This window comes from Arthroderma uncinatum, assembly GCF_011692745.1.
Source record: "Arthroderma uncinatum strain CBS 119779 chromosome Unknown scaffold1, whole genome shotgun sequence".
Classification (NCBI taxonomy): Eukaryota; Fungi; Ascomycota; class Eurotiomycetes; order Onygenales; family Arthrodermataceae; genus Arthroderma; species Arthroderma uncinatum.
In genome coordinates, this window is record NW_022983863.1 from 1,698,448 (window position 1) to 1,718,833 (window position 20,386).

Genomic DNA, 20,386 nt, shown 5'->3' on the forward strand with positions numbered 1-20,386 from the left:
GTTGCTCCGGCGGCCGAACTTATACTTCCTCCGCGCTCGAAATCTTTCTTTTTTGCCGAATGGATTAATAAGCGGGGTTATTTGCTCGGAGCAAGATCGCGGGGGGAAGAAAAGGAAGAGACGAGCAGAGGAAGGATGGGATACGAGGAGGAGATGGAGCGGCCAGAGAGACGTCGGGCGCTTTTATATCTCGACTCCTGCCTGCAGGCCTTGATAGAGGGATGGTGGGATGAATATTTTGACCTCTTCATCCCAGTCGGCGCGGACGAACCTTCGCCGGGCTGAACTCCTGGATGTCAAAGTACAGAGAGAGACCTATACATACGGATATCAGTGATGGTAAGATGCTTTCGTACCGTCTTCATCATATTCACCATCTTCACCATCTTCTGCCTCTGATATGTCTGATATCTGAGCATCAAGTGTGTATATCAGAGATTGCGTGCTACGTCTATACAGGGACTCGACAAGGGCTGCGAACACCCTCCATGCATCGTATGCATAGAACACGATCCGGGGTGAGCAGCATCGACTGGCCAGGTCTTCCTCAGCTGTTTCTCTCTCCACGCAATCGAATTATCCGCTCCCAGTCCCGCTAGCACACGAAGCAAGGATGGCCATATATGATTACAAATAGGTCGATTGATTCCAGCTGCTGCAGAAGTTTCGGCCTCTAGGAACCGTGAGGCCGTTGTCGTCTTGCGTATGAGCCGTAAGCCCGGAGATTGGCCTGATTTATCAGCATCTTCAGCCCTGCTTTAATTAGCATAGCTTGCATAGCGTTACGCAGGGAAGAGTTAACTTCAGGCCATGGAGCGGCATGGTGTGAGGCTATCTGGGTAGGAGACAGGAATGATGACTTCTTCATGTTGGTCTGACGGATGGCTGATATTGATGGTATGGCTCCCTTCGTCTATATACAGTAGCTTCTGTCTGCGTCGTCTGTCCAGCCTGCTCTGCCCGAGTATGATAGGTATTCATTCGTGTGCCACCTCCCATTGCTCCTCCATCGTTCCGTCTGTCTGTTCTATATGATCGTACAGAGCTGGCTCAACTCAAGGCGTATCCGACTGCTCTAGTTGCTGCGTGCACCATCCCTGGCCGCCCGCAGCTCGTCCATCTTTGCGACTCGCTTCTTAAACTCCACGTACTGGCATTTCTCGTAGGTGTGTCGTTCGTTCTGGACAGTCATTATCATTAGTCTGTTCGACAGTTCTACTGGTCAATTGGGGGAGAGAGAAAAGTAGTACCTCGCACTTCCATGGGAGATAGTACTCCTCGTATCTACATCGGTTCAACGGTATCAACAGATGCGCGCAGCTGTCTCTGTAAGGGATCGGTAGACGGGCGTTGGACATCTCCTCCCGCGTAGCCACTGCGTCCTCGTCAGTCAATCATCATCACCGTCGTCGTCGTCGTCGTCCTTCCTCTCCCACCCAATTGGGCCGTAAAAACTCACACTTGGCTGACTCTGCGGCCGTCATGGTTCTCTGCTGTACTGTGTGTCTTCCTCGAGGCGGGAGGGCGAATGGATCATGCCGTGGTGTCTCTTCTCTCTTCTCTCTTCGTCTTCGTCTTCGTCCTTTGGTTGTTCAACGCGGCCAAAGGTTGTTCCGGCCACACTTCTGGAACTTCTCGCAGGGTCGCGTCTTTTTGCTCGAAGGCTTCAACTCACGCGCCGGCATTTAAATTAAATTTAATAAACGAGCTGAGAGGAATGGTGCAGCGATCTACTGGGAGCTCTTCGCGTACTTGCAGCATGCTAAGGACAAGAGGTACTGTCTATCATTATTAGTACACAGACAGGCGGACCGAAGACTGCCAGCACTAAATCTACGCCTCCTGCTGGGGTCTGTGACGTGAAGCAGCTTGCGCCGTCTGATACATCTCACCTTTCTATCTAGACTTGTTTTTTTTCGTCTGATACAGAGGTAGGGACGGCTAAGATGGCTGCTACGGCACCTGATGAAGGACGCATCTACTCGGCGACATATAGCAATGTCAGTTCTTCCTTTCCGTCCTCCTTTCCATTTCGGTATAAACTAACACCGCGGTTATAGGTCCCGGTCTACGAATACAAGCTGGGTGCCGAGAATGTGATGCGGCGGCGGGTCGATGATTGGGTTAATGCGACCCATATCTTGAAGATTGCCGGACTGGACAAGCCGTCGAGGACTCGGATCCTGGAGCGCGAGGTCCAGCGTGGTGTACACGAGAAGATCCAGGGAGGATACGGCAAATATCAAGGTACCGGCCTACATCATCGAGACACCATTCGACTCAAGGTCTCTACTGACATTACCAGGAACATGGATACCTCTTGCAGAAGCTCGAGCGCTGGCGGACAAGAACAACGTCCTCGACAAGCTACGGCCGCTCTTCGACTTCATGACCGGCGATGCCAGCCCTCCGCCAGCGCCGAAACACACCACCGCTGCATCCAAGCCACGCGCGCAAAAGGGTGCTGGTGCAGGCCGTAGAGCACCCGCCGGGTCTGCCCGCGGCTCGTTTACCACGGTCAACCAGCGCATGACGCCCGTACAGCCTGCTGCACCGGTTGCGCCGGCAGCTGTTGGAGGCAGCTTCAGCCAGGAACAGTACAATATCAACCAGTCGTTCAATGAAAATTCGTCCATAATGCAGGGAAGCCCCGAGACTTCTTCCATCATGGCGGACGATGACCTGGCTCACATGTCTCCCGAATCAACACAGTCTCGCAAACGCAAGCGTGGGGTCAACGATGTCTCCATGGGCATTATCGAGCAAAATCACATCCTCTATGGTGACCAGCTACTAGACTACTTCATGACCGTTGGCGATGATCCGAGTGCATCTCGAGTCCTCCCGCCGATGCCGCCCGCGCACTTCCAAGTCGACCGGCCGATCGATGACCAGGGCAACACCGCCCTTCACTGGGCCTGCGCGATGGGGGACCTCGACATCGTCAAGGATCTGATCAATCGTGGTGCAGATGTGCGCGTGCGGTCCAACCATGACGAAACACCGCTTGTCCGAGCGGTCTTGTTCACGAATAACTATGAGAAACGTACGATGGCAGAGCTGGCAGACCTATTACAGAGCACACTTACATTCCGCGACTGGTTTGGCGCAACGGTCTTCAACCATCTTGCTGCTACGACACGGAGTAAAGGGAAATGGAAGAGTTCTCGGTACTACTGCCAAACGCTGATGGATAAGCTAGCCCAAGTCTTTCCGAGACATGAGATATCGTTACTTTTATCATCGCAGGATGCAAACGGTGATACGGCAGCACTGACTGCAGCAAAGAACGGATGCTATAGGCTAGCGACTACACTGCTAGCCCAGTGTCCCGAGGCTGGCGATCTACAAAACAGACACCACGAGACAGCCAACGAGGTGTTGATGGCCCTGTATAGGCGGCGTAAGGAGAACCCTCCTCCCCCATCGTCCGTGACATATGCTCAAGACATCGATGGCGAGGGCGAGTATGCTGTTACAACGCCCACAGCCAACTACACCGGATCTGCAGTCGCAACTGAAGCTACTAACGCGCTACTTGTCCGAATCGGGTCCATAATGGCCGAAGCCAACAGACGACTTGCTCGCGCGTACGGAGAGGCTAAAACACCTCCGCATAGCAGCAGTGGCAGTGCAGAAGACATGACCAACCCCAAGGGCCTATATGAGCAATTAGAATCCGATAGGGCGAATATCCGCGCCCAAACGGAAGCATTGCTGGCCAAGGAAGCCGAAAGCGAAGATCTCGACGCCCAACTCGTACGGTTCAATGAGATAAAATCAAAGTACGAGTCGTTACTTAACCAGAAACACGACCTGGAACTTACCGCTTTATATGAATCGAATGGCCTGAATGATGACGCGGGTAACTCGGACCCTGACCGCGAACTCGCCCCCGAACAGATGGTAGAACTATATACGCTTGCAAACGAACTGGCTCAAGCACAGCTAGACCGCTCCGACGCCGTGGCCCAACTGATCCGTCAACGAGCGGACGCAGGCGTCAGCACCAAGCTAGACGTGCATAGGAAACTGGTCTCGCTGGCCACCGGTCTGGCAGAGGACGAGCTAGATCCGATGAGCAGCGAACTAGCGGACGCGCTGGAATTTGATAGGGCTAACGAGAAAAGATCCGGGCCCGGGCCAGGTGCTGTCAGACAGCTGATGGCTGGAGGCGAGACGGAAGCAGAGACGTCGGGAAATGGCACTGGCAGTCGCAGTGCTAGTCGTAATGGCAGCGGCAACGACAACGGCAACGGCAACGACAATGGGGGTGGGAATGGAAATGGAAATGGAAACAGGCTGGAGTCCGCGACTGGGATAGACCATGCTGTTGGTGAAGCTGGTCATGTGGCTGTCTGATATCGACGCCACCTTGCATATGGCTGTTTATCTGCCTTGGAGTACGCGTTTAATCTTGTTTTCTTCTTATTTATTTGGCCTGGCGCTTACGGTGGGAGTCATGGTGGCTGCATACCCTGTTCTTCGTTCTACTATCTTCTGCTATTGTCCTGTATATCGAGTATGTATGGTGTATACTATGCAAGAATGAACACCTACAAGTACTGTCATCCAAGGATAGACTCAGCCATGTAAACATCTATCCATGTAAACATCTATAAACATCGTGTCATGCAATCTGTATAAGCGTGCACCTCGGCGCCTAGTTGTAGCTGCCTCTCATCCTCTCATCACATCTCTCGTCACATCCTCTTCTCTCTCATCTCTACCACCATCTATCCTACCTCCATATCTATCATCTATCATCTATCACCTATCATCTATCTCTTCTATCTATCATGTATCTTCCATCTTCATCTCTCTTCCATCTTCATCCTATGCTATATATATCCTAGGTATATCCTCGGGTCTTACATAAGCCACCCTGATTGGTCCTAACCTCGGCGCTAAGCCGCGATCGCTGGCGCTCGCTAGTCCCAAAGCAGCTTAGCGCGCGTCTCTTTCCTTTTCCCCTTTCGAGCCGACCTCTCTCTCGTCCTTCTTCCGTCTTTCTTCTCCTTCTCCTTCTTCCTCTTCCTCTTCCTCCACAGCTCGCCATCCCATCCCATCCTCACATCTCCATCCCCATCCTCGCTTCTTGTTCTTTTCTCTTCTCTCTCTTCCTCTCTCGCTCTCTCGCTCTCTCTCTATCTCTCTATCTCTGCGTTCCTCGACTTCTCTTCGTTCATTATCGCTGCTCTGCTAGCCGGACGACCACGCTATAACGACCGCCACGCCCGCGACTACAACCGCTGCCGTGTGCGTGCCGACTCGCCCACCACCCGTCAAACAGGCCTCTCCCCGGGCCTTTCTTGGACCCGGCAGATATCGCGCACCGTTGAACCGTTTTCGAAGACCCTAGAAATCGCTACGTTAGCCTTGGTTTTGGTTGATATTTCTTTTTCGTCCGCCGTTTATTCTCGAACCTCGCCAACATCGCCATCCATCAAACGTTAGCTCTCCACCAACCACCGTATATCCCACATATTCCATCGTTATATCGAAAGTCACCTCCCCCTCCTCCACTCGACTATTTCCATCTTGATCGTCCGTCGGTCGAAACTCACGCGTCTGGAACTTCGTCTTCCTTGCTCCGTTTTTGCATTGCATCTTTGTACCTGCGTTTATTTGGCCTTCCTCCGTGCCTCCTCAGTGCACGTCCATATCTTCAGCTTCAGCCTTCATTCAAAACTCACCGCGAGCTTGCAGAGCATCCTCGCCTTCACGATTTCAAATATTCGTCCTCTTGTGACACACATTAACTTCCCCGTATCACGACTGCGTTACTTCATCTGTACATTTTCTAATTTGGCCCATTGCTCTCGTCTATTCCTTTTCTTTCTTGGCTTTGGTAGGCGCTTTCCTTCCTATCCTGCCCATCTTCACACTCACTGACGAGTCCTAGCCGATCACTCGTAACGGACCTTCACTACATACACCTTAATCGTCTAATTCTGATCACTACCTTCGACTCTTCGACCCGTCGGATCTAATATCCGACACCTTTCGTTACTTAATTCTCGGTCTAATTTCTTCATACCACCACCTATCGCTTGATCGATCTCTAGCAAGGACCTGGTGCATATACGACTTAAAAAATACTGGATCTGATCTTTTCCCTCATACTTTGATGACTACGAGCATGGACACTGGAGGTCTTGCTCAAATGACTTACAACAACAACATGTCGCTTAACACTCCTTCCCTCGGCGTTCCGGGATCTGGATTTGCTTCTCGCGGCAAAGGCTCGCACATCAAGCGTCTCAGCGTTCCGCATCCTTCCAAACTTGACCAGTGGGATGACCTTCATGGTTCCATCTCGACCCCGCGCACCAGCCGCTCTCACCTTCTTGCTGGGCTGAGGACTGCACCCAAGCAGCCTACCACCCCCTCCACTGCCCCATTAATGCAGGAGCACCATCACCAGAATGGGTTCGGCGGGATGCAGAATTACGGTGGTCACTCTAATGCGTACATGGGTGGTGTCCCTCAGACGGCCACGGGCGTTTCCTTCAATCATGCAAAGTCGTACAGCAGTGGAAGCACCGCCCAGACTTATGGGCAGATGTACTCTTTGCCTGAGCATGTCCTTGCCCCACCTACCCTCGACCACATCCTCGAGGAAACTGGCGAGCCCATGGACGAGTCCCTGTACGCAGAGCTAGTCTCTACGAACTTGTATCTTGCCGCCCAGCAGCAGCGCCTACAGCAACAGCTTGCCAGCGTGACGGCTGCCGCACAGCAGTTCCAAGCACTCCACCTTGGCAACCCAATGCATTCCTCACATGCACAAGCGCTCCATCAGCACCAGCAGCAGCAGCAACAACAGCAGCAGCAACAGCAACAGCAAATATTCTCCCCGTTGCCTAACATGGGATTCTACCAGCAACAGGCCCAACACGGGATGCAGCCCGTCGTTCAGCCCGTACCAGGAAAACCTGGCGTGTTTTCAGTGTACAATCCAATGACGGGACAGCAGAGCTTCGTCGTCGATAACAGTGTATACGATGATGTGCCGTTGTCTGCGGCACCAACTGCCACAGGCTACGAAGACCAGCTTCGCTCCCCTGTTGAGTCCCACACGAACAGTAACAATAATTTCCACGGACACACCAATGGCAACTCGAACGGCAACGCTAACGGAAACACGCATTCGATGTTCCGTTCTTCCGCTCGTGTTTCACCTCCCCCAACGGAGTCCCGCCAGTCTCCCATCCGTCATCTCTCGTCAACCCCGTCAACCCGGAATCCCACGCCTCCACGCGAGGCCCAATCTCAATTCCAAGCCCAGCACTCCGCCCGTCAATCACCCCCTCTTCAATCTCCTGCCCCTGGCCTCAAACGTGACCACAAGAAATCCCTTTCATTGGCCGTCAAGCTGATCAATGAGACTACCCGCTCTAGCGGCACGGGCTCATCCACGCCAAAGTCAGCGATGTTCCCACAAACTCCTGCTTCCGCTGGACCTGGCACTTTTGGCCCCGGCCAAGCCCGCGCTGGTGAACACGCAATCCGCCAGCCCCGTGGACCTCCACCACTCGAGGAGCTCGTTGCCAAGCCCACGACCAAGCACGAGGGAAGCAAGAACTTCGCTACCCGCCAGCGCCGGAGGGCAGTCCACAGTCTTGTCCGTGCTAGGCTAGAGCGGAACACCTCCACCTCTACCTCTAACGGTAACTCGCAAGCTAGCACAGGTGGTAGCGTGACTCCCTCTAGTGAGCATGGTAACGAGCACGATGGTGATGGTGACTTCACCTTTTCTCCATCCGACGGTGACGCGGATAGTAGTTCCTCTCTATCCGGCAGACGGAGCCTAGGAAGCTTGCGTGCCGCTGCCAATGGAGCAATCGGGTCTGAGAGAAAGCAAAGCGCTAGCGGTAACGGCAATGGAATGGGAGAACTTGACGCTGGACGTAGGAAGATGCCGATGATGATTCTGTCGAACGCGGAGAAGAGGAAGAGCCCTGTCATGTAGTTCTCTGAGCCCTGGAAGATGGTGTTGAGACTGATACATACAGGCAGCATGATGATGGATGTGATTGTTCGTTCGTTTGTTCTTTTTTTTAGGGCCCGTGGTTCCTTAGCCGTTATGGTTTCGTTACTTCTACCACTACTGGTACTTGATATCTGCTCTTGCTTTTAAATGGGATTTTTCCGTCTTACTATCTTCGTTTCGTGCATTCTTTATGCTTTTATGCTCCTGTACGCCTACCTACCTGTTCCCATACCCCCTGCCTTTTTTGTGTGTGTGTGTGTGTGTGTATCTTGTGTATCCGTGTGCGACTTTGAGCGAGTTGATGTCTTGCTCGTACATTCCTTTAAGCTCAGTTTACCGAGTGAATTGCTTTCTTTTGTCGGCAGAGAGTTGACCAAAAGCTAAGCAGGCAGGATGGTCTGATGGTATGGTATGGCAGGAGCAGCTTGGATGAGATGAAATTTGTTTCTAATGAATTAAAGAAAAGAAAATCAAATGGCAATATGTTGAATTGCGTATATCAGTTCAGATCTCGACCAGCCGTTAAGACGTCAACATCATCTAAGTGGCAGCGTGTATCCGTCCTCGCCGTCGTTGCGTTGTACAGAGTTGAATCCATGTGGTCGACGGATGTTGTGTTCTGCTTCCGGTCCCTTGGTCCTGGGGGAAGCGTTGCAGTATACGAGCATAGGCGGGCTGCATGTGCATACTACTCATCTATGTACCATCCCGCCATCCATGGCCCTGGTGTCGTCGTATACAGGCGAGCTACAGGCGAGATACATATATGCTTGACCAGAAGAAGGGAACGCCGTTTGTCGTGCTTACGTCATAGCCCTGCCAAGCTTTCTAGAACTGCGCGCTTAAGTAAGTTCTTCCATGCGTCGCTTGTTTGGAACTTCAACTTCGCGACTCCAACTTCCATCTTCATCTTCACCTTCATCCACCGCTAGCTCCTGATCTCACCTCTCCACCCCTGCCAATGCACGCCGTTGATAAAGGGGTGATTACCATTGGACGCATATAGGGAGACGGAACTGCAATAGGGATGTCCTGACAAACTACGATCCCAGCAGCCCAGGTCCAGATCTACACAATGGAACCCGTGGATCCGTAGATGCAGGCTAATCTTCGCCTGAACTGCCGAAAGTCAGACCCTCTGGCCGCCTTGCCACCGCACATAGATATGCTTCAGCTATATTCTGTATATGCTGGGCCTGCTCTATCAGCGCAGCGCGAGAGATAACACCGATCTAGAGCCGGGAAGAGCTTGGGCATCAACACTAGCAATGGTGGATCAGGTTTCTGCCTCGGTGGAACCGATAGCTATATGGTTTTTTTTTCTTGCTCCTGGCTTGTTTTCGTTCTTTCTCCGAACGGAGTTCCATTTTCTACCTTGCATCATTCGCCCTGGAACAGGCGTCGCAGGAATTTGCCATCTGGAATGAACGAGTTTTCATGCCCCTCGACCCAGGCCACCATCATACCATCTTCCCGGCATTTGCTCCTCAGGCACTGTTAATAATCATATTATGATCTCAGATCCTGAGACCACAGGGGCGGAGCTTCATCTAGTTCCATCGAATGCAGACCAATACACGTGGACTATACGCAGGCTCTGATACAAACATCCCAAGCTTGGCCTTTATCGGCCGCATGACTGGACCGGCTCGACCGCGTTTGACCTTATCTGCTTGGGCATACAGAACAATCTTTATCTAACGCAGTGCTGCTTGGTACTCCTGGCAGTCCACTTTTCGGCTGCGTTTTTCCCTGCGCGGCCCCACTGATACCACGGCCTTTCTTTCTTTTTTTAACCCTGAGCTGCAAGCCCGTTTGTCCAGCTGATGCAGAGCTCCTACTACGGGTGTGGCGAACGGGTACGTAGAACACCGTCTAGAACGATGATGGCGGTGACTAGATGATAGGAGAGGATATATACTGATCAGCTTTTTCTTCTTTCTCCCCTTTATATTATTTCTTCATCACACAATTCGTTTTATATACCCTAATCTCTTTGTTTGACCTTTGCATTTTTGTTGCTTATTGTTAACATTCAGTTTGTTCGTTGAGATTTTTATAATCCCTCAATTGTGCCACATTTTCATATTAGTCGCGGTTGATTTGATTATGGCGGACTGGCCTCGCCAGTCGTCACGCTCCCGCAACAGCCCTTTTACCTCGAGAAATCATGTTACCCCTAATTCGCAGCCGCCATCACAAGGCCAGACGCCGATTAACTCCCCTCGACTCGGTCCGGCAATCCATGTCAGAGACATGAGCAATACAAGTGATGTCAGTGACACCAGAGGACGTCCTTCCAACAGGGTCCAATTCACTCTTGGCCCAGAGGGATCCGACTCGAGTGTAGAAGATATTCCTCTTAGGGATGATTCAGAGAACTATTATGCTTCCGAACCTCAGATCCCTGCCTTCGTCCACCGGCCTTCCCTCCCTACCTTTAAATCTTCCGACTTCATTCCCCTATACTCCAATCCAGGTCAATATTCAGCACAATCCTCCCCAGCAGCAACACCTCCTGATTCTCCCCTCAGTGGGCCCCAGAGAACTCCAGCCCCGATATTAACATCCCAGCCACTCACTCAGTCGACGGATGATGAATCGTCCAAGACTAAAAACAGAGCCATTCAATCAGCATATGAGAAGGCGCAAAATCTAGCTTCGCAGGTTCGAAGGGCGTCATACTTTCATCGCCGCCGGAGATCGGACGAGGAGTCGTTGTCGCACGATCTAGGCCTACCCCATCATGAACGACGGCACACATCAATGTCCATCGGACGATCTAGGTCAGAACCCAAGGCCGCAATTGATCATGAAAACGACCGGTCGCGACGGTTCACGTTACGTGCGGAAGAAGCGAATGACATCGTGAATAACATTCGTGCCAGAACAGAAAACAAGAGCAGGAGGCCTTATTCTATTGATACTCAATCGTCAGGCGGTGCCGAGTCCCCTCATGGACCATCTGGGCGGAGCATCCTGACGGATATTCTTAGGCTTGGTCAGCTCCAAGACCCTTCTGGGAATCGCGCACCCCAGCAGCAAATGCCTACACCTCAAGGAGCCACTCCTCCTTTGTTGACACCCCCTAGTGGCCCTGGTTCAGGAAAGACAACGCCAGGACGAACCACGCCTCGCCCGAAGTGGTATGAGAAGAACAAGAATCCTTCTATGCTATCACTGCACACTCTCGGCTCAGAAGCTACATTGACTGGAGAAGGTGGAGGGTCTGGAACCGCCGGACGGCCAGAGCTCAAACGATCCCGAAGCAGTGGTCTAATGCTTAATGCAGTGAAGAAAATCCGTAACAGGCCACGCCTAGAAGATGAAATTCGCCTTACAGTTCACATTGCGGAAACGATCTCTCGGCAACGGTACCTTGAGAAGCTATGCGATGCCCTGATGGCCTATGGTGCACCAACACATCGGCTGGAGGAGGCGCTACGAATGACCTCTCGTGTGTTGGAGCTTGACGCCCAGTTCCTATATCTTCCGGGCTGCATGTTCGTATCATTTAACGATTCGTCAACGCATACTACCAGCTTGAAACTGCAACGTTGCGAGCAAGGCGTGGATCTAGGGAAGCTGCAGGACGTTCATCAGATATACAAGGATGTGGTACACGATATGATTGGCGTCGAGGAGGCAATGCAGCTCCTCGAAGAAGTCAAAGCTGAGAAACCGCGATACAACGTCCCGACATTGATACTTCTATTTGGACTTGCCAGTGCTGCCGTGGGCCCCTTCGCGTTTACCGGCCGTGTGATCGATCTCCCTATATCATTTGGCTTAGGCTGTCTGCTCGGCATACTCAAATATATCGCTGTCCCACGCTCTCGTCTATATGCCAACATCTTCGAACTCACTGCCGCTCTGCTCCTCTCCTTCCTCTCTCGTGTGTTCGGCAGCATCGTCTCTGGCCCGAATAATGAGCGTCTCTTCTGTTTTCCAGCGCTTGCCCAGTCTTCCATCGCCCTCATCCTACCGGGCTTCATGGTCCTCTGCAGCAGTCTCGAGCTGCAATCACAGAACATCCTCGCAGGCTCAGTCCGCCTCGTCTACGCAATTATATACTCCCTCGTTCTAGGGTTTGGGATGATGCTTGGTACTACCTTCTACGGCAAAATCGACCACAACGCCAGCTCGGCATATACCTGTCCCATCGGACATGGTCGAAACGAATACGTATATAATTTCCCAGCGGTGATCGCATTCACCATCTGCCTCACGGCTATCAACCAGGCGAAGTTCAAACAGATGCCCGTCATGACGCTCTTCTCGTTCATCGGGTATCTGGTGAACTTCTTTACAAGCAAAGTGTTTCCGCACAATCTGCAGATAGCCAACTGCCTGGGTGCCTTCGCTATCGGTATCATGGGCAATCTCTACAGTCGGCTTGGCCATGGTTTAGCTGCCGCCGCCATGTTACCCGGCATCCTAGTACAAGTCCCTTCCGGCCTAGCAGCGAGCGGGTCTCTCGTTTCAGGCCTCGCGTTCGCAAACCAGGCAACGGGGAATTCCTCGAGCCATCTATCTCTGAATGGGACAGTGGGTGCCGCCAGCACGGTGATAGCTGGCGCTGGCGATGGAGGTCTTCAAGACCTAGCAGCACAAATTGGAGCGAGCAAAGTGTACGGCAACATAGTATTCGATCTGGCATATGCGATGGTCCAAGTTAGCATTTCTACGACAGTGGGGCTATTCCTTGCAGCGTTGATTATTTATCCCGAGGGAAAGAGGAGAAGCGAATTGTTTAGCTTTTGATTTCTGCTTTTCGCTCCTTATATATATAGCCATTCGCACATATAGTAGATAGCTTAATAGTAATATACATATCGTCATTTTGAAGTTATATACTGCTAACATCGCCGACGATCTCCAACCCGCATCAAGCCACTTTGGAAGTTTAAATCCACCTCAATTGACACACAATTACATCACCAGGTCGATCCCAAGTCGACTGGCTATGTCCAATTTAATATCCCCCTCCAACGACCCCTCCTGACCCAGGTCGAGGTGCAGCGAAAGAAAGCCTCCGTGGCATCCGCCCAGCCAGTGAGGAGGATTATCGCAATTGCTTAGCCACTCGGTCTCCACGCTAACATCATGCGCCGGACGGAGGCAAGCCAATGACGGCCAGCAACCGGGGGGAGGGGGGAAGAAGACGACTTCAACCCCTAGATGTTGCATGCTAAGTACGAGGCTGCACGGAACTGAGATACGATACAGCACGCATACGATCGAATCGAGGCTCTGCTGCCGGTGGCGGTCCCTCCGTACCGTACTAGCAGCATCCGTATGGCGAATTGAACCGGGGCCTCGCTCGCTGATGCGATGCTGGTGGATAAATGCCCCTCCACGGATGGCCCCCGATCGAGATGCAAAGTATATAATACGTAAACTGGGAGATCGGAAAGGTTCGCTCTGGTTCCATCTTGGTGCTGTCCGCTGGAGTATTTATCCTGTCGTATTTCCCTCCTTCTCTGGCCGTAGCTCTTCTCTTTGTAAGAATCACCGACCTCGAATCAACCTGGTGAGTTTTGTGCCCTGACCTGACCTGACCCCGCTGTCAGGGGTAGAATCTATGTATATTCCGCGGGAAGACTCCGTGGCAGCGATTCCCCCTCCTTTTCTGTCAGGAAAACTAACGGGGTGATTCTATTCTTCCAGAAACCATCATCCTCATCACTCAATCAGTAACGAATAGTCGTTAATCTTAAGCAAAATGGACTTCGTCAACAAGCTCGCAAGCAAGGCCACTGGTGGCAGCAGTGGAAGCTCTGGTGCTGGTGGTGACAAGAACAACGAGAACATCAACAAGGGTAGCTAACTCATCTTCAGACCGAGGAAGCATGATGATGGATGCTGACATGGAGACTCACTGCAGGCATCGACTTCGCTCAGGGCCAGTTCATCAAGAGCGGCCAGGGCAACAACGACAACATCAACAAGGGTTAGTTGGATATGCGAGTCTGCGATGTCAGCTATATGGCTAATCCGTCGAATATAGGTATCGACTTTGCTCAGAAGTCCTTCTTGGGCAACAAGGACAAGCCAGTTGAGGAGAAGAAATAGAGGATGACCGCGAGGTTCCCCTCATGAAAGCATTGAACTCAGGTACATTTTGCCATATTATAGCTGCTGTATCGACAGGTGCTAATATCGTTGGCTCCAGTCATGTAAGCCTTTTTGTTCTGTTATGGATGGTTAGGTTAATTGGATGATAATTGATATTGGTGATATTGGCTGCTGGGCGGATTGATTGCTTGTGGTTGTTTTATAACCTGTCGATGCTTCACGGTGTCCATGCCAATCTGCTTAATATGACAAATATTCCTGAAAGCCTTCCCCTTCTTCCCGGATAGTTAAAACGTATCCTGCTTCCCCTCTTCCCGATAGTTAAATCGTGTCCTGCGATCTGCCTCCGAGATATATCTCTCCTATCAAATCCATGAGACAGGGCAACCCGGTGGCCCGATGACCTCTGGAACTGGTCTAAGAAAGTAACAACGTTGGCTATCTTAGGCCCCCGGTCCTCCGTGCCTGCGGGAGAGGTCTCCGATGTGGCTTGCGAGTGGTGAACCCGTCGGTTGGATCGCTGCCAATAAAATAACCACCCGGGATACATCGTATCACACAGCAGCTGCAGCTGTATACACACGCTTGGACATGCTCTGGCTGCATGGCTTGCAGACGCCGTAGGTACCCCATTGGTATACACAGCATCCATGGCCGTACACCGTCCTCCACGGCAGCAGGCTGCATAAAGGGTGGAGGGTCCTTGTGGCTGTCCCCTTCACCGGACTGGTCGCTTTTCGTCTCTTTTATCCACGAACGGGAGTCCTAGATCGATTCTCCTTCCTTTTTCCCTTCCACCACGGACGGCTTCATGGGCGAGCGGCCTTGCGGAGAAGCTTTTACCCCTCCACTGGCTGCCGTCTATTCACTTTCAGAGACGGATGCTGTGCACGCAAGTTGAAGCGGGCTTACGCTGCCTCCGCGTAGGCTATGATGCGGTTATGTGACATGGGTGAAGTCATCGGGAAGATCAAACGGACGCTGACTGGTGTCTTGCATAAGGGGAGTGGGCCATGTCGCATCGGAACAAGGCGGGTTTGAGCCCATATTTCTCCTAATATCAAGCCTGTTTGCTGTTGTATCTGGTACTCCGTGGTGACAGAGGTGTGGCTGCGGGCTGCGTCCGAGGCCACGGTAGGCCTTCTGCAGATGATTGACACCGGGTTGATGCTCGATGCTGGGAATCTGACAGGCTTCTGGCGTCCTGGGAGGGGGGGGGAGGGTTCAGTCGGGGTGGGTGTGGCGGTGGGCGCTTTAACTGGAGAAGAGGCCTCCACCGGCAGCTTAAGGCGAGGTTAGGGGCAGTTTAGGGGCAGTTTAGGGGCAGTTTAGGGGCAGTTAGGGGCAGGCTTTAACTGGAGCTTAGCGTTGCTTAGGGGACTAGCCCCTAGCCAGGGCCCGGAAGAAGCTTCCGTGGCTGGTCCGGGGGCTTCGTCCTTAGCTAAGAGTTAGCTAAGAGTTAGCAGGTTAGGCCCTGTCGCTGGTCAGCCGCACGCTTCATCTCCGCTGTAACTGGGCGCCGACCAGGGCTAGGGACGCAGAGGCAGCTTGTTATCGATAATCCACGGCGCACTTCGTATATCTTTGCTCTCTATTTCTGTCCCTTTCTCGTCTCTTTTCTGCGATGTAACCCGCGTGTTCCCCTGCATATCTGTTGGGGGTCTCCCTGTTGAGCGAGAGAGCCTATATATAGAATAGCTCAGTGACTTCATCATATCTCTCTTTTTTTTCCCCTGCAACCCGCCTTAGCGTTCCTCCAACAAACATCCGCTAAACAGCATACGATAGCAGCCAACTTTTGCCCACCAGGTTTTTCCGTCGTCCTTTCGCTCTGCTGTCCTCCCGGCTAGAGTTTCGTTGCTACGTCTCGCCTGCGTTAATTGACACCGAAAGCCTGTCGAGTCGTCCCCGTTCGCTCGTTTCCTATATATCGCCCGTCTTCAGCCCCAACCCGGTTTACAACGACTCTTAACAGGCCACAACGCTCTTGACACGGTTATACTCGATGAATGGACGCTCACCGGCCTCTATGACCTTGCAATCATAGTCAACAGGGGCCTCTGTTTGATTGTATCGATCCTCTGACCTCCGAAAACCCATATCAAAACAGCTCTCTCTCTCTCTCTCCCTCTCAGCCTCGTCACGCCCACGATGGTCCGCCTACCACTCCCTCATCGACGCAGTGGGAACAAGTCCCCGAAGATTGGGACTCCTCCTTCCCAGGATGACCTCTCTGTCTCCTCGTCTGGCATCACAGAGACAAAACATCCGTTGATCCTGAAGACCCAGGTTATTAGTGTATGTTTCCCCCTACGTACGACGCGTGGACATACCCTCCCCAAATAAATACACTTGTATGGAAGCTGATGCCGTTGAATTTACCGTTTAGGGCCGCAATTTAGCTGCAAAGGACAGGAATGGCATGAGTGATCCTGTACGATACCTCTACCCCCCTGTCCAAATCCGTTTTCCCCGGAAAATACCCCAACTAACCCGCAGTACAGTATCTGGTAGTCACATTAGGCCATGCCAGACAGTCCACGCCCACAATTAGCAAGACTCTAAACCCAGAATGGAATGTCTGCTTCGACTTACCCATTGTTGGCGTCCCGCTGCTCGAGTGCGTGTGCTGGGATAAAGATAGGTTTGGGAAGGATTACATGGGTGAATTTGATATCCCTCTAGAAGATATCTTTTCAAACGGTCAGGTTCAGCAGGATGTACGCAAACCTAGTTGATTGTCATTTTTCAAAGCCATCACAGAACAAAAAGGGACCCCAGACTAACGATGTCATATCAGCCCCAATGGTACGATCTTCAGTCAAAATGGAAGACAACTAGTAAGAAGAACAACGACGTTTCCGGCCAGATCCAGCTGCAATTCTCTCTCGTCGATCCTACAAACCCTTCCGCCTCCCCAGAACAGATCCTTTCGAGGTTCAAAAACCTCATCCGCAACAGCGACGACGAGGACGAAGATGCCACGCCTACGACGTCTGGAGACAATGATGAAATTGGAGAAAGCTCGAGGGAGGACCTGTCCAAGCCAGATGATATTGCGAAGCAACGGCAAAAGTCTAAAGTTGCGCGTCTAAAGCGGAGGTCGATCGCGGTGCGTGCGTATGAATTCTGCGGAGCGAAGGATGGAGTGGTCGGGATAGTTTTTATTGAAATAAACAAGGTTCTGGACCTGCCTCCAGAAAAGAACAGTAGGTCAACCCTGGACTCGAATTTCTGCTTTAAGTGTGGGGTGCTAACCGCTGCAAAAGTGACCCGCACATCATTCGATATGGACCCTTTCGTCGTCACCTCTCTCGGCAGAAAGACCATGAGAACCCGCGTTATTCGTCATAATTTGAACCCAGTCTTTGACGAAAAGATGGTCTTTCAAGTCATGAAGCATGAGCAGTCTTACTCGATCAGCTTCACAGTCATCGACAGAGATAAGCTGTCCGGAAATGATTTCGTTGCATCCACAAACTTCCCCCTGCAATCCCTCATTCAAGCCGGCCCCGTTGCCGACCCAGAGACCGGGTTATACAAACTCCTCGACCTACCCTCCGACCCAGTCGAGTCTGTTCCTCAATCTGCCACCAAATCCTCAAGATTCCGACTCGCACTATCACGTTCGTCCTCGGCGTCGAATCTTACCAAAATGCCAAAATCATCTTTGAAATCTAAATCTTCAGCGGCGTCGTTGGCTAGCCAGTTTCAGCAGGATCAACAACAGGCGCCGACCTCCAACCCCGTGCCTCAGAATGATCCTACCGGGCTACTGAACGTCCCCGGAACTGCCAGTCCAGTTTACACAGAGAAGTGCGGCCTCCCTCCCACTAACCCTGACACAGAAGTATTCAAACATTACGTTATACCTCTATCTTTAAAAAATAAAGATAGGTGGGAAGACAAGCATAACCCGGAGCTGCATATAAAAGCAAAGTATATGCCATACCAAGCCTTAAGACAACAGTTCTGGCGCGTCATGCTACGTCAATACGATGCTGATGAGAGCGGGCGTATCAGCAAAATCGAATTGACCACCATGCTTGACACTCTAGGATCGACATTGAAGGATTCGACAATCAATGGATTTTTCCACAGATTTGCTGCTGAAAACGAAACGACCGGCGACACGATGGATCTCACTTTCGATCAAGCCGTGATCTGTCTTGAAGAGAAGCTGCAGGAGTTGCAAAAGAAGACCGTAGGCGCCACGATGTCTCAACTGGTGCAGTTCCCATCGTCCTCTTCAGGGCCGTTAGAAAGTGAGATCCTACCCGATAATGAGGAGGAGGACGATGATGACCTCACCCCTGCTGGCGGTATTAGCCTTACTTTAAACCCTTCGTATACTAACCTTACTGGAGCAGTTTCAGCCACACCTAACCGCGATGAATCAGTCTCTGGTAGCGATGAGGGTACGAGCTCTCCTCAAGGTGACCTCACTGATCTCACTGATGAAAGAGGTGAAGAACACGTTATCGAGATTCGAGAGTGTCCTCTATGCCATCAGCCTCGCCTGGGTAAACGCTCCGATGCCGACATCATCACCCACCTGGCTACATGCGCCAGCCAGGATTGGAGACAAGTCGACAACTTGGTCATGGGCGGCTTTGTAACATCCAGTCAGGCGCAGAGGAAATGGTACAGCAAAGTCATTACCAAACTATCGTACGGTGGATACAAGATTGGCGCCAACTCGGCAAATATCTTGGTCCAGGACCGCTTGACAGGCCAAATTAACGAAGAGAAAATGAGCGTATACGTTCGATTGGGTATTCGGTTACTATATAAGGGGCTGAAGAGCAGGGATATGGAAAAGAAGAGGAGTTCGTCAACACATCTACAGCGTTCATTATATCATTGCCTTGACTAACAACCGCATGCAGTTCGGAAAATGCTTAAATCTCTGAGTATCAAACAAGGTCGCAAATACGATGACCCAGCCTCTTCCAGCCAAATTGACGCGTTCATCGCATTCCATCAACTCGACATGAGCGAAGTCCTCCTCCCCCTTGACCAATTCAAGACATTCAACGAATTCTTCTACCGCGCCCTGAAGCCTGATGCTCGACCTTGCTCAGCCCCCGAAAACCCCGACATTATTGTCTCTCCCGCTGACTGCCGCTCCGTGGTCTTCGACCGCATCACCGAAGCCACTCAAATCTGGGTCAAGGGTCGCGAATTTTCCATCGAGCGACTCCTCGGTAAGGCATACCCCGAGGATGTCGAGCGTTTCAAGAACGGCGCACTTGGAATCTTCCGTCTCGCCCCACAAGATTATCACCGTTTCCACATCCCTGTTGATGGTGTCATGGGTACACCCAAGACCATAGAGGGAGAATACTACACTGTGAACCCAATGGCCATTCGCTCTGCGTTAGACGTCTATGGCGAGAACGTACGAGTTATTGTCCCCATCGACTCTGTTGCCCATGGCCGCGTGATGGTCATTTGCGTCGGTGCGATGATGGTCGGAAGTACCGTCATCACACAGGAAGCTGGCGCAAAAGTGTCTAGGACGGATGAGCTCGGATACTTTAAGTTTGGAGGAAGTACCCTATTAGTTCTTTTCGAGCCAGGACGAATGAATTTCGACAGCGACTTGGTCGATAACTCGAAGGGTGCCTTGGAGACCTTGGTATGTAATCTCCTCTCCTTTTTCTTCAAATCTGTGAAATGTGTTCCGCCTAACAAGTTTTTTAGATCCGCGTGGGAATGTCCATCGGCCACAGCCCGAATGTCTCCCAACATACCCCCGACATACGCAAGCCTGGTAAATGCGTAACTACCCAGGAAATAGAAGACGCGAACCGCAGAATCGGGGGACCGGGCCCGTCATTAATCCCAGAACCAGCCTCGGATATCCGCCTCGACGAAACAAAATAGACTTACTAGGAATCCTCGCCAGCTCGGAACTGAAACAATAGCTGAAGGCGTTGGATTTCTAGGGATTTTTCCCTCTCCATTTTCCCTCCTTTCTTCAATATACTACTACTTCTTCCTATTCTTCTTCTTTTGTTGCCTTACATTTGAGCACGTTTATTGCCTGTCGTCCTCTCCTTTTAATTCTCATTTGTTGCATTTATTGCCTAAGCGCCAGAGACCTTATTGTAATTCATATAGCTACTTCAATTGCATTTTTATTAGACACAAGAGACAAAACTGCATATAGCCTGTCTAGTCTTCTAAAACATACTTTACATTTACCATTCTTTCTCAACACCATAAATATAATGAATTATTAGCGTATAATGTAATCTTACTGACTGGGTGGTGGCTTCGTTTGTTTTGTTAATGATATGGTCCAAG

The 20,386-nt window shown here is 51.4% G+C and overlaps 5 protein-coding genes across 5 annotated transcripts; all 5 read left to right on the forward strand.

Annotated features, from left to right (window-relative positions):
- Positions 1 to 1,946: 1,946 nt before the first annotated feature.
- On the forward strand, positions 1,947 to 5,457 carry GIQ15_00526 (uncharacterized protein; the record flags this gene model as incomplete). Its single annotated transcript, XM_033547943.1, has 4 exons — positions 1,947 to 2,000; positions 2,061 to 2,247; positions 2,306 to 4,193; positions 4,947 to 5,457. 4 exons carry the CDS (start codon positions 1,947 to 1,949, stop codon positions 5,455 to 5,457), a joined length of 2,640 nt encoding a protein of 879 aa, XP_033408894.1.
- A 673-nt stretch (positions 5,458 to 6,130) lies between these two features.
- On the forward strand, positions 6,131 to 7,975 carry GIQ15_00527 (uncharacterized protein; the record flags this gene model as incomplete). The annotated part of the gene is made up of 2 exons (XM_033547944.1): positions 6,131 to 6,664; positions 6,887 to 7,975. 2 exons carry the CDS (start codon positions 6,131 to 6,133, stop codon positions 7,973 to 7,975), a joined length of 1,623 nt encoding a protein of 540 aa, XP_033408895.1.
- Positions 7,976 to 10,105: 2,130 nt separating this feature from the next.
- GIQ15_00528 (pheromone-regulated membrane protein 10) lies at positions 10,106 to 12,760 on the forward strand (the record flags this gene model as incomplete). Its single annotated transcript, XM_033547945.1, has 1 exon — positions 10,106 to 12,760. One exon carries the CDS (start codon positions 10,106 to 10,108, stop codon positions 12,758 to 12,760), a length of 2,655 nt encoding a protein of 884 aa, XP_033408896.1.
- A 961-nt stretch (positions 12,761 to 13,721) lies between these two features.
- GIQ15_00529 (uncharacterized protein) lies at positions 13,722 to 14,071 on the forward strand (the record flags this gene model as incomplete). The annotated part of the gene is made up of 3 exons (XM_033547946.1): positions 13,722 to 13,818; positions 13,884 to 13,949; positions 14,007 to 14,071. The coding sequence occupies 3 exons, from the start codon at positions 13,722 to 13,724 to the stop codon at positions 14,069 to 14,071; spliced, it is 228 nt and encodes a 75-aa protein (XP_033408897.1).
- A 2,154-nt stretch (positions 14,072 to 16,225) lies between these two features.
- GIQ15_00530 (C2 domain-containing protein) lies at positions 16,226 to 19,963 on the forward strand (the record flags this gene model as incomplete). Its single annotated transcript, XM_033547947.1, has 7 exons — positions 16,226 to 16,372; positions 16,464 to 16,508; positions 16,579 to 16,794; positions 16,875 to 17,283; positions 17,344 to 18,903; positions 18,964 to 19,715; positions 19,781 to 19,963. The coding sequence occupies 7 exons, from the start codon at positions 16,226 to 16,228 to the stop codon at positions 19,961 to 19,963; spliced, it is 3,312 nt and encodes a 1,103-aa protein (XP_033408898.1).
- Positions 19,964 to 20,386: the final 423 nt, after the last annotated feature.